The sequence below is a fragment of the Ursus americanus genome, chromosome 22 (assembly GCF_024610735.1).
Source record: "Ursus americanus isolate L20-20 chromosome 22, mUrsAme1.1.p, whole genome shotgun sequence".
NCBI lineage: Eukaryota > Metazoa > Chordata > Mammalia > Carnivora > Ursidae > Ursus > Ursus americanus.
In genome coordinates this window covers 14,744,410-14,757,002 of record NC_142148.1, presented here as the reverse complement: position 1 = coordinate 14,757,002, position 12,593 = coordinate 14,744,410, and the positions used below count along the sequence as shown (strand labels likewise).

The following is a 12,593-nucleotide window of genomic DNA, read 5'->3' as shown; positions in this document are numbered from 1 at the left end:
CTGAGGGGGGTTACAGTCAGTTCTCAGGCCATGTCAGGGTCCCATGCCAAGACTGAGGTCTCTATGCCAATGACCCAATCCATGGCTGAGACTCCTCCTGGATCGCTTAGCATATGATGCTGGATCCGCAGCTTCTCCAAGGTACTTTGGTCTATGGGTGGATGCCAAGTTGTTGTGTGGAGGTCAGGGAGGGGGAGTTCAAACAGGGGGTCTTATTCAGGCATCTTGCTGATGTCACTCTCAAAAAGGACCTTAAAGGAATTGAGTGATATAAAATTAGTGTATCCACAAAAATTGTAAGTTAAGTATGTTTAAAAATGAAATGTGCTGGGGGCGCCTGGGTGGCTCAGTCGTTAAGCGTCTGCCTTTGGCTCAGGGCGTGATCCTGGCGTTATGGGATCGAGCCCCGCATCAGGCTTCTCCACTGGGAGCCTGCTTCTTCCTCTCCCACTCCCCCTGCTTGTGTTCCCTCTCTCGCTGGCTGTCTCTCTCTCTCTGTCAAATAAATACATTAAATCTTTAAAAAAAATGAAATGCTGGTATCATTTAAGAGCTAATACTTATGAAACACAGAAGATGTTGGTTGAAATTCAGGCTTAGAAAAAGTTGTTCCACTTCAAATCTTGTAATCAGTTTTTAAAAGTCTCTGGTGATTTTTAAATTTTAATTTCCTTTCATTACTGATAAATGGCTTTTAAAGGATACTAAAATACATACACAATAAATATGTATGATTTTTTTGTTGGGAAGTCACTTTTTTTTAAAGATTTTATTTATTTATTTGACATAGAGAGACAGTGAGAGAGGGAACATAAGCAAGTGGAGTATGAGAGGGAGAAGCAGGCTTCCTGCCAAGGAGGGAGCCCGATGCGGGACTTGATCCCAGGACCCTGGGATCATGACCTGAGCTGAAGGCAGACGCTTAATTGCTGAGCCACCCAGGTGCCCTGGGAAGTCAGTTCTAAAGCTATCTTTCTATGAAAACAAATGACACTGTTATCTCTCTAGGTAATGGATAACTGATCATATCTTATTAGTTTCCTTTGTAATTCTGTGTTTTTCAAATTTCTAAAATAAGAAATGATAAGTTATGAAGAATTCATTCCTGCAATGAGAGGAGTAGAAAGCATAAGAGAAGGAAAGAACCTCGGGAGACAAAAATGCCCAACCAAGGAGTGGTGCATGGAGGAGTTGAGGTAGAACCAGATGGGCGGTGAGAGACCAGTCACGTGTTCTCCCAGCTCCACACCCCAAAGCCCTTCTCTACCCCCTGCAGGACCTAGTAAAGTCCTGGGTCTCCTGCCAGGCACACACTCAGACATCCAGAGTTAACATCATGAAGCGGTTGGTTCTCCAGCTCCTGACACTCTACTGCCTGGTGATTCGGCCAGTGACAGGAAGTATAAGAGAAATCCCTGAGCCTGTAGCTAAGCATCCAGATTTCAGTAGGTATTCTAGTCGAGCTTCAAAATGAAGAGGGGGTAGAAAACAAGGAATGAGGGACTGGCATATATGAAAGCCTTGGTTCCTCTTTTACACCAGGATACCTGAGGAAAGGTGAATGTGCAGTTCGCAAGTTTGACGGTCTCCTGATGTTATGAGAAAGGATGTTTTTATGTATGTTGTGGGGACTGTGGTGGCTACATGGTGTTTTTGTTGAGGAGGACTCGAAGAAGCAGAAAGCTCCACAGGGTTCAAAGCCTGCATGGACCTTGCCTAGCTTGAGCCACCAGGAGCTCCTGTCCTCCAGTTAGGGGCTCCAAGGAAGAGCACCAAATTGGGAAAGGGGTACTCGTTATTTCTTGAAATGTGCCCTTTGTTTAGGGAATTGAGTATTTTAGAATATTGGGCATGGCAAGGAGAAATAAAATGGGTGCTTGACCAAGAGAAGTTTGGAATCGCTAGGGTGAAAGAATTGAAATCAGCAGAATTGAGGGGAGAGTAGTGGGTCCATAACTGGTAGCAAAAGTTTCTGGCGGACAGCTAGGTATGGAAGACTGTCTCAACCAGAAAGGGAAAAGTACAAGACAATTTCTCCTCTTCTCTGGGACTCTGTTCTTCTCACTCTGTAAAATGAGAGCAGGCAACCAGAGGATCTCTTGGGCCTCTTTGTTCTGAGAACTGGGTTTCAGGTCTCAGGTCCTGTGATGTTCAATTCCATGGAGGTGACTTCATGGTTGCAGGATTTACCTGGGAGTGGGAGCTGTTTTTTGACTGTAGGAATGGAAAAAGCTACGAGATCCCTAGGTAGGCAGAAGAAGAAGAGAAACCAATGGAGTGTGTGCTGGGGCCTTAGAGGGACTGATAATAGCAAGAAAAACTCTTCTTCTTCTTCTTCTTCTTCTTCTTCTTCCTCTTCTTCTTCTTCTTCTTCTTCTTCTTCTTCTTCTTCTTCTTCTTCTTCTTCTTCTTCTTCGAGTCACTGCTCATGTGTTCCTTCTCAGTTGTACCAAAACCAAGACTGAAAGACTGCGAGAAGATTCCCACCATCCCCCAGTGTGGTAGAAACTGCAATTTTGACATAGAATGCGATAATGGCGATGAATGCTGCAATTCCATCTGTGGAAATATCTGCATGGAAATCGCAGAAACTGGTAGGATTTAAGATTTAACCCTCTTCTTGCCACAAGGTTCTCAAAGAACCCCTAACTGTGAGGGAACAGACGGAAGGAGACTATGCCTCCCCAGTCCCAGTACCCATTCCAACCTGGGATCCCTACCTGTTACCCCAAGCGCAAGCACCCATTGTCCACTTGCAAGCCTTCCTGATTTATTCAAACCTCAGGAGATCTGACATTTATGTCTCTTCGTTCACTGGACTTAAAACATCCTGAGAGAAACCTTGTATAGGCATCTCCTAAACCACAGAAAATATCCCTGCCCCCAGGGTTTGGGAGGATCTGTTACTCTCAAAGAGATGTGTCTCAGCTGACTGTGCAGCCACTGAATACCTACCCCTTCTCTTTTTCAGAGACCACCACTAAGAACAATAAACCCAACAGCACAGTAACTACATAGTTCCCTAGACTCCAGTGAAATGTGGAGGACACCTGAAGGGCAACAGACTAATTCTACCTGATGTCCAGGGAGCCATCGTCTTGTTCCAGCTGGGAGGCAAAGGGAGGGAGGAAGTGGGGCCCCAGGGCAATGTCCCTCCTCCTTGCCAACCCTCTTCCCTGAACCATTAAATTATCAGCCTCATTTCACTGACAAATAAACTATGGCAGTAACCCAGAACCTCTGTCTCTTCTTCTTTGTCCCAGTACCAATCACTGCCTCTACTTTTTCCCTAAGTTCCCAGTGGATTTACCTGCCTTCTTACCATTCAGAAGATTGAACTCCTTAGTCAAGACTCCTGGACTCTCTTTGTTCATTAACTACCAGCCCTGGGGAAACTGTTTATGTGTGGGATGATCTTATGACTAAAGAAAAAAACATCCCTCTGAGTTCCCCGAACTTCTTGGTGCAGCCTTTCTTTCCTTATTTCAGGCCTGTGATTCTAGTAGGTTCCCACAAGCAGCCACCCTTTTAACGATCCAGGGAAGTACAATCTTCCTTATACATGATAGCACCCGTGGTCTAGAATTGAAAGGAAATGCCACTGGCCTCTCCAAGCTCTCCTCTCAGACAATTCCTTATTTGTTACCATTATTTACTCAGTCACTTGGAATCTATAGGAATATTTTCAAATGTAAATACTCCTAGAAAGAGTAGGCAATATTTATAGGGTTATAGAGAGTCTACAATGTGCTCAGGCTTGTGGCAATGACCACTCCTCATGAGTGGAGGTGTGACTATCTATTTGCATACAGCCAAAAGAATAGTTAAGTCTTATTATCCAAACTAGCAGAAACGAGGGTGGGGCATGGCAAGAAGGGATGAGTGGGATATACAGTCAGTACCTGAAGATATAAATACAGAGGGTTCATTATGTGCATCATGTTATCAGGCTTCCTGGTAGAAGAGATGCTCAGTCCCACCTTGAGGGATAGGGAAGAATTGGGGTAACTCAGAATGAAAGCTAGTTTTCCTCCATGACAGGATTAAATATACACTGTGGGGAGAAGAAAGGGAACTTGGAGGAAAGGAAAGGTTGTTACCCTGTCCTCCTCTTGCCCCCAATACCAACAGATGAAGTTGTGGACAAGCTTTCATCACGAATTTGGTATTAAGCTCTGTGACCCTAGGATACTATAATTTGTTAACTTCTCCATTTTAGAGTCTGTTGTTAAAACCTTAAAACCTGCAAAGCAGAAGCATTATTTGTTAAAATTAACAAAGGAAAACAAACAGGCACAGACAGGTGGCTGATCCTACTCAAGTCCACTAAGCAGGTTGATGACAAGTAGATATATAGACCTCATTCTCTAAATGCCCCTGTACTCTAGTTTCCTGAAATAGATATATGTCAGGGGCCAGAGGTGTGCTTAAAATAAGGAGTCTAGGGGGGGATATGGTTGGAGAGGGACATTGTGCAGAAAGAGTGATAACTGAGATGGGCGAAGGAAGACAGGTCCATAGTGTTCTCCTGGACTAATAGGGGGTGATTGCCTTAGGACAAAACCAATGAACTGTTTCCCTATTAAGCAATAAACATAAAGAAGCAGTTGAGAAAAACTCTATGCCACCAGGCAGATAGGACACTCTTAATCGGTTGGTGCACTAAGGAACACAGTGAGCCTTTGCACTTGGGTGTCTCACTTCAAAGCCCAGAGTTAACCCACTCTGGAAGCAGAATTGGGAGGTGACCAGTATTCAAGTGTGGGGCTGGGAGATCCCCAAGGGGTCTCTTTTTGCTTTCTTGGAAGGATTAGTCCCAAATAAACTGGCCTGCCATTGCCAGAAGCATAATTGACCAGCAGATAATTTTAACATACTTCCCAGTAACTGATAGACTAGGAAGACAAAACAAAACAAAGTACAACAAATCCAGTAAAGATCTAAACATTTTGAACAACACAAACGAAAAATGATTGCCTTATATCAAAATGAATTCAGAATTACTGGGGAATATATAGTCTTTACAAGAGCAAATGGAACGTTTTAAGAAAAGGAAAACTGAGGCACAGGGCACCTGTCTGGCTCAGTTGGAAGAGTGTGCAACTCTTGATCTAGGGCTTGTGAGTAAAGCCCCACATTTGGTATAGAGATACTTAAAACTAAAATCTTAGCAGAAACAATGAAGGAACGAAAGAAAGAAAAGAAGAAGGAAGGAAGGAAGGAAGGAAGGAAGGAAGGAAGGAAGGAAGGAAGAAAGAAAGAAAGAAAGAAGGAAGGAAGGAAGGAAGGAAGGAAGGAAGGAAGGAAGGAAGGAAGGAAGGAAGGAAGGAAGGAAGGAAGGAAGGAAAGAAAGAAGGAAAGAAAGAAAGAAAGAAAGAAAGAAAGAAAGAAAGAAAGAAAGAAAGAAAGAAAGAAAGAAAGAAAGACTCAGTGAGGTTCAGCAGCTGAGCCAAGACCACATAGCTGTTTAGTGGGAATTCCATGAGGTTCAGTGGCTGAGCCAAGACCACATAGCTGGTAAGTGGGGGAGCCACGATGTGAACTCAGGTCCAACTCCGAGCACTGTTTTTGATCATTCCATGCCACTTCATGAAAACTCTTCACCCCATCTCATCTAATCCTCACAGTGATAACAAAGCTGCCAGGTAGGTTGTATGGTTTCCATTTTCCAGATGAGGAAACTGAGGCTGTAAGATACAGCTACAGTGATAAGTTACCAAGCCAGTACCAAAACTCAGTGTCACTGGGTTTGGGGCCGTAATTGTCATTACTGAAGAGTCCAGGACTATTGTAAAATTCGGGGAGCATACAGGATTAGAATTCCGGAGACAAAAATGGATAAATTGGGGGCGCCTGGGTGGCTCAGTCGTTAAGAGTCTGCCTTCCGCTCAGGGTGTGATCCTGGCGTTATGGGATCGAGCCCCACATCAGGCTCCTCCACTGGGAGCCTGCTTCTTCCTCTCCCACTCCCCCTGCTGTGTTCCCTTTCTCGCTGGCTGTCTCTCTCTCTGTCAAATAAATAAAATAAAATAAAATAAAATAAAATAAAATAAAATAAAATAAAATAAAATAAAATAAAATAAAATAAAATAATGGATAAATTGCCACAAGTCTTTCCTCCGAGGCAGCCACCTAGTATGGTTTCAGGAGACCTGGGAAAGTCTCTACCCCGTTTCCCAGCGTCTGAAGTTCCACCAACAAGATAGATGCATTCCTGGCCATAACGATGTTCTCTCTCCTTCTGTCTCTCTTCCTTTTGCCTCCATCCCTCTCTTGCTGTTTTCGAAATGCATGCAGTCTGAGAGAGGTAACGTGGCAAGGCATTATCAGTTCTTCACATCACAAAATTAAAAAGTACAAAAGGACCAGGAAGAGACATGTGGAAATGGGGGTTGAATGAGTAGGGGAGGGTCATCTGTTTATGGGGTGCTCTGGGAGTATCAGAAGCTAGGCTTGGATAACACCAGAAGGAATACAAGGAATCCCTTTGTTAACCCAAGGTCATCTGGGATTTTTTGCTCCTGGGGCTCTAAGACCGTGTGGAACATGCTCAGGCCCTCCTGAAAATCTTATACCATCGGTTTCTTGTCATCAGCGGAGCAAGGAAAAGGTGTACACTCGTATCTGGGGTTGCTCTGAGAATGACAGCGGGCAAAACAGCCCTGCAACTGTTCCAGACAAATCCCTGTGATCATTCATATGTGACCTCTCATGTAGGAGCAAGATAATGGGCAAATGTCCTGGTGGGACACTGTCCAGTACTGTGGCAGAGTGTGGGGCCACTGGGAGGGTCCTGAGCCTGAAAGTCCTACCCTACTCTCCACATGACCTCATACAAACTCCTTCCCCACTGTACATCTCAGTTTCCTCATCTATGAACTGGGAGAAGTAGTGGGCCATCTTCACAGTTCTCAGCACATGTTCTGTGTCTCTGTCAGGCTTGAGCCTAATCCTGATGCCTCTTCTCATCCCACACAAGCACTTTTGTCTCCACAGTTCCACCTTTTCCTGGAGGAATGTAGCACTCCTGTTGCTTCTCTCTCTCTCTTTGGAGGAGAGCATTTCATCACCAATCAAAGGAGTCAAATGTGGGTTCAGAGAAGCTGTACCCACCCCTCCTTATTAGACCTCCTGGGACTGAGGTTCAGACAGGAGGCAAGGACTTGTGCTGTATGAGGTCACTTCCTCTGTGGCTTCAGAGAACTAGCCCTATCACCCATCCTGCAACCAAATCCTCCCCTCAACTGTTCCCTCCAAATTATTTCCCTAGCTTTACCTGATATGTGTCTTTTCAAAGTTTATTATTTTTTGAATGAGAGAGAGAGCAAGAGAAGAGGTGAGTGGGGAGAAAGAATCTTAAGCAGGATTCATGCCCAGCGCAGAGCCTGATAAGGGGCTCAATGTCACGACCCTAACTGAGATCATGACCTAAGCCAAAATCAAGAGTCTGTTGCTTAACTGACCAAACCAACCAGGCACCCCTCCTAGTTTAATTTTTAAAAACTAATCAGTCACTAGGCAGGAGCCTGAGGGCAGAGAACAGTAGGGAGGTGGTTGCACAAGTGGAGGAGAGAGTTGGAATGCCGTCGGGGGCTGACCTGGAAGTGGTGGCCAAGAGGGGAAGCCATGGGGCTTGGAGAGAGATTAGGAGGTAGAACTGGCCCAAGTCCATGACTGACAGGATGCTAGGGTGAAGGAAAGGGAGGAGTGAATCTCAGGGTTCTCACGACAGCCTGGGGGCCTGTCGATGCCAAATATAATGATGGAAGCAGAGAGCTCCTCCTGTTGAGGCATAGGGAGAAACTAACTCTGATTTATATGTGTGGGCATACAGGTCTCTTGAGATGCCAGATGTATGTTCCCCAGGTGGCTGGATATGTGCCTTTAGCTTGGAAGTGAGAATAGGTCTGGAGGGAGGCATAGGTATCACAGTTAGCAACATGGGAATGAATGCAGGAAGTGTGTGTCAAGTAATGACAGCAGAGAACTGAGACCCAAACTCCGGGGAGCTTCCCCAGTATCTGCAGAGGAACCTACAGGGTGTGTGCATTTGGCAAGGAGACTGCACAGACAAGGTAAGTAGCTGAGGAGAGTTGACTGGGAGGGAGGAGGATTCTTTTTTTTTTTTAATGTTTTTTTATTATATTATGTTAGTCACCGTACAGTACATCCCTGGTTTCTGATGTAAAGTTCGATGATTCATTAGTTGTGTATAACACCCAGTGCACCATGCAATACGTGCCCTCCTTACTACCCATCACCAGTCTATCCCATTCCCCCACCCCCTCCCCTCTGAAGCCCTCAGTTTGTTTCTCAGAGTCCATAGGAGGAGGATTCTAAGTGAGAGCTGAAGCTGACAGTGGGGCAAGAGCTACAATGGCTAAACCAAAAAAGGCTTACATGCCTCAGAAGCAGAAAGGAGGCAGGACTGACTAGAGTCTACACTACTGAGAGGACATTTGTCTTTATAATCCCAAGATGTCTATGTCTTTTTACCTCTTTGGTGGTGTCCCTATTTGAATTGCTTTACTCTCCCTGTACCCAAAACTAGAACAGTGTTTCCCAATTAGCAGCTTACATCATGGTGCCCAACTGCCTGCTTCTGTGTCACCAGAGGTGCTTTTAAAAATTTAAGTCCCTAGGCTTCACTTTCTAGAGATTCTGATTCAGGCCATAATCTGTAGTTTCTAAAAGATGCACAGGTGTTTTCAATGTACACTCCAGATTAGGAACCATAACTCTTCTTAGCATCAGACGTCCTAGGAGAGTGCATGAAGGGTGGTATGACAGGTCAGAAATATAGCTGGAAAGTACAGTGTTCAGGGCTTCTGGAGTGAGTCATGGATTGGAGGTCTTGACCCGCCCCTCATTAACTATATTTTCCCATTTGACTTCATTTTTCTTAACCTAGGAAATTAAGAGGGCAATACTAATGACCAATATGATTTTTTCTGAATCTAAACTTCTGTAATTCCAAGACTCAGTAGTATCCAAAAGGATCATGCCTCTCTGGTCAGACCCCACTGGAGAGATGCTCAGTTTAGAGCCCCATGGCCATGTGGTACAGTGTAGTAGTTATCTGTTGTTGTGTGATACATTACCTGTAGGTCAGAAATCTGGTGTGGTGTGTCAGGTTTTTCTGCTCAGGTTCTCAGCAGGCTGAAACCGGGTGGCAGCCAAAGCTGACATTCCCATCTGGGACCAAGGGTTCTCAGTGACACTCACTGGCTGTGGTAGAATCATTTCCTTGCAGTTGTACCACTGAGGCTGCTTCCAGAGGCCACCTTCAGTCCAGGGCACCTAGCGTTCTCTGTCCTCGAAGCTCCTAATAGCATGTTGGGCTCCTCTCACACTTCGAATCTCTCTTATCTCTTCTCTATTAGTCAGAGGGCAAACTCTTCTTTTTAAGAACTCAACAGCTTAGGTCTGGCCCAGTCAGATAATCTCTATATTTTAAGGTCAATTAACTTGGGACTGTAATTCCACTATGAAATCCCTTCACAGCAGCACCTAAATCCATGTTTGATTCAATAACCAGAGGATGGGAATCTTGGGAATGTAAATTTAGAATTCTGTCTCCCACAAGCTCAGAAATTAGGAAACTATGTCCAGCCCTCAAAAGGGAGGAAGGAAACCCATATCTTCCAAACTCTTCCCATGTGCCAGGCACGGTGGTGAGTTTATCATGGGCTTCATCCTCCTTAATCCGTCTTTTAAAAAGAGAGTTATTTATTTATTTAGTAGTGTAAAAGGGGGAGGAACAGAGAGAGAGGTAGAGAGAGATTCTCAAGCAGACCCCACACTGAGCACAGAGCCCGACCTGGGGCTCGATCTCAGGATACCAAGATCATGAACTGAGCTGAAATCAGGAGTCTGATGCTTAACCAACTGAGCCACCCAGGCTCCCCATCATCCCCCTTAATTCCTTTAAGCATTTGTAAACTAGAGATTGTAATTCTCATTTTATACATGGGAAATTAGGCAATCTTGTGGCCTGACCATTTGTGGGAGGCTGTAAGAAATCATGGCACTATAGATTAGACCTTGGCTCACTCTCAGAGGCCAGTAGAAAGAGGAAGTCAGGGAAAAGGGCTTGGGTGGGTTTGGGGGAAGTTTATATTTGGGGCTCAGAAAGAACCTAACCATAGCTCTGAGAGTCAAACACACCACAGTCTGTCAGAGTCTGACTTGAGGAAGAAGGAGAAGGAGGAGAAAGAGAAAGAGAAGAAAAGAAATACTTTCACCCTAATAAAATTTGTAATCAGATAATGACAACAGGAAACATGCACAAAATCCTAAAGAATTTATTTCAACACCATCTATGTCCTAATGACCCACAGAGTTGTATCTCCATTCTGAATTTGACTCCCAAACTCCAACTGTATACTCTACTACTTCATCTCGATCTCACAAACACCTCACACTTCACTTGTCTAAAACAGAACCCCTCATTTTAGCTCTACCACCCCTCAAACCTGTTCTGCCCATTGTTCTCTCCATCTTGGTTAAAATAAACTTCTAAATCACCCTTAATGAATCAACATCAACATTCTCAATCCATACCCATTGAGTTAGGAAATCATTTTAGATCTACCATAAAAATAGATCCAGAATCTGACCACTTCCTACCACATTTTCAGCTGCTACCCCAATCCAGGTAACTGTCTTCTCATCTGGAGCTTCAAAGAACAAGCCTAATTCTCTTTCTCCAACATCCTATGAGATGCTGAGACATTCTATTCCTCCACAGCCTACCAGAGGTAGTCACGGTAGAGTGAACCAAGTCACAGAAAGACACACTAGTTTTAAAGGGGGAGGGAGGTGTTTGAAGGGTGTGAGATGGGGTGGGGTTTGAGGGAACTCACATCTACTCTTGTTTTAGTCAAGAAGGGACAGTGCCCACTCTTCCCTTTCAAGGACCATATGGAGTGTCCAACTTCATGTAAGAGTGACTTCGATTGCCCCGAAACTGACAAATGTGAATCCATGTGTGGCTTTGTTTGTGCCAAGGCCTGGACAGGTGAGGACTGGGGATATACCTCCTAACGTCTTCAAGGCATATGCTAGGGATGCCATGCTGTCCCATGAAATGGAGATGCGCCTTTGGTTGACCTTAGATATCTCTTGGGAATTTTTCCTTCTTTAATGCTCAATCACGGCTCTCATGTTGTCCTCCTGATTTCAGGAAGCTATGGTGCTAGTCTTCAAAGCCAATCATGCATAGTATCACTCCCTATTTTTTTTCCGCATGAGAACTTATTTATTCTGAGTCTCATTCTTCATTGACTGACAGGTGACAATATCCACTTACTCATACAAAAAAAATAAAAGGATAACCAAGTTAGGTACATTCCTATTAAGCCCTTATGTCTACACAGAACTTCACAACATGTAGAGCATATCCACATCCTGTAAGGTATGCTGGGGAAAAGATGGGTAGCAAAATGCAATTGAGGCAGAAATGAACTCTGTAGCCTCTGAGGCTACTGCTCATTTCCTCACGTAGTCCTGAGATAGAATCGTCTTGTCCCAGAGATTTTTAGTGTTTTGAAGTATAGCACAGTATGCCGGAAGGAACCCAAGGCCTTGCAACTGACTTCAACTCTTCTACTTTTTTCTGCATGGCCGTAGGCAAGTCACTTGTCCCTACACAATCCTCAATTTCTATAACTTATAAAACAAGGAAATTCTAGGTGCTCTCTAATATTCCTTCTACCTCTAGTACTCTGGGATTAGATAACCCAAATCTATTAGTTCTGTGGGGGCCGGCAGGAATCCTATCAGATTGTCTATGTCAGAGATGGCAAGCCTTTTTGATACTCCTCAAATTATTAGCCACTGAAAGTTGATACTCTGCCTTCTGCGCACTATTGTTACTCTGGGGGGAAGGGTAAGAGGCTTAGTCAGAATAAAACCCTATTTAGGGTTCCCCAAGTTCCCCCAAACTATAATCAAGTATTTCAAGGTCAAGTGTCTTATTTTGTCCCATAAACTCAAACCAGGTTTGAGTTTGCCCATGCAAGTGCATGGAGTGTTCCAAGATTGATAGACCCAAGTGCCTGCAGGATCATGATTGCCCAATGTTACAGAAGTGCTGTTCACATTGTGGACTGAAGTGCCTGGAACCTCAAAAGTGAATAGTAAGTGGAAAATATTATCATCGATGTAATTAATTATGAGTAGCATAATAAAAAGCTATCAATTTTCTCTTCTATCCAACTACCTTTCCAAATTGTCTTATGAACTATAACAATATTTAATGGGGGTCCTTTGATTTTATATAAAATCATATCATCTGAAAATGATGAGAAACTTGACTCTTCTTTATTCCAATTTCATGACTTACTTTGTTTCCTTGTCTTTTTATATCATGTAGAGCATCTGAAATAATGTTGAAAATACCATCAACATTTTTCACAGAGCTGGAACAAACAATCCTAAAATTTGAAAAGACCCCAAATCTCCAGAAGAATGTTGAAAAAGAAAACCAAACCTAGGGGCATCACAATGCCTTACTTCAAGCTATATTACAAAGCTGTGATCATCAAGACAGCATGATATTGGCACAAAAACAGACCCATAGACCAATAGAA

The 12,593-nt window shown here is 43.9% G+C and overlaps 1 protein-coding gene across 1 annotated transcript; it reads left to right on the top strand.

The window, feature by feature from the left end:
- Nucleotides 1–1,336: 1,336 nt before the first annotated feature.
- Nucleotides 1,337–12,137, top strand: LOC123797090 (WAP four-disulfide core domain protein 8-like). Its single transcript, XM_045804806.1, has 5 exons — nucleotides 1,337–1,445; nucleotides 2,445–2,594; nucleotides 6,939–7,088; nucleotides 10,832–11,020; nucleotides 12,010–12,137. Exons 1-5 carry the CDS (start codon nucleotides 1,337–1,339, stop codon nucleotides 12,135–12,137), a joined length of 726 nt encoding a protein of 241 aa, XP_045660762.1.
- The last annotated feature ends 456 nt before the right edge of the window (nucleotides 12,138–12,593 follow it).

Coding starts and splice junctions, on each gene's coding strand:
- LOC123797090 (XM_045804806.1), top strand. CDS start 1,337: ATGAAGCGGTTGGTTCTCCAGCTCCTGACACTCTACTGCCTGGTGATT. Junction 1,446..2,444: donor AGCTAAGCATCCAGATTTCA/GTAGGTATTCTA, acceptor GTTCCTTCTCAG/TTGTACCAAAACCAAGACTG. Junction 11,021..12,009: donor TTGTGCCAAGGCCTGGACAG/GTGAGGACTGGG, acceptor ACCAGGTTTGAG/TTTGCCCATGCAAGTGCATG.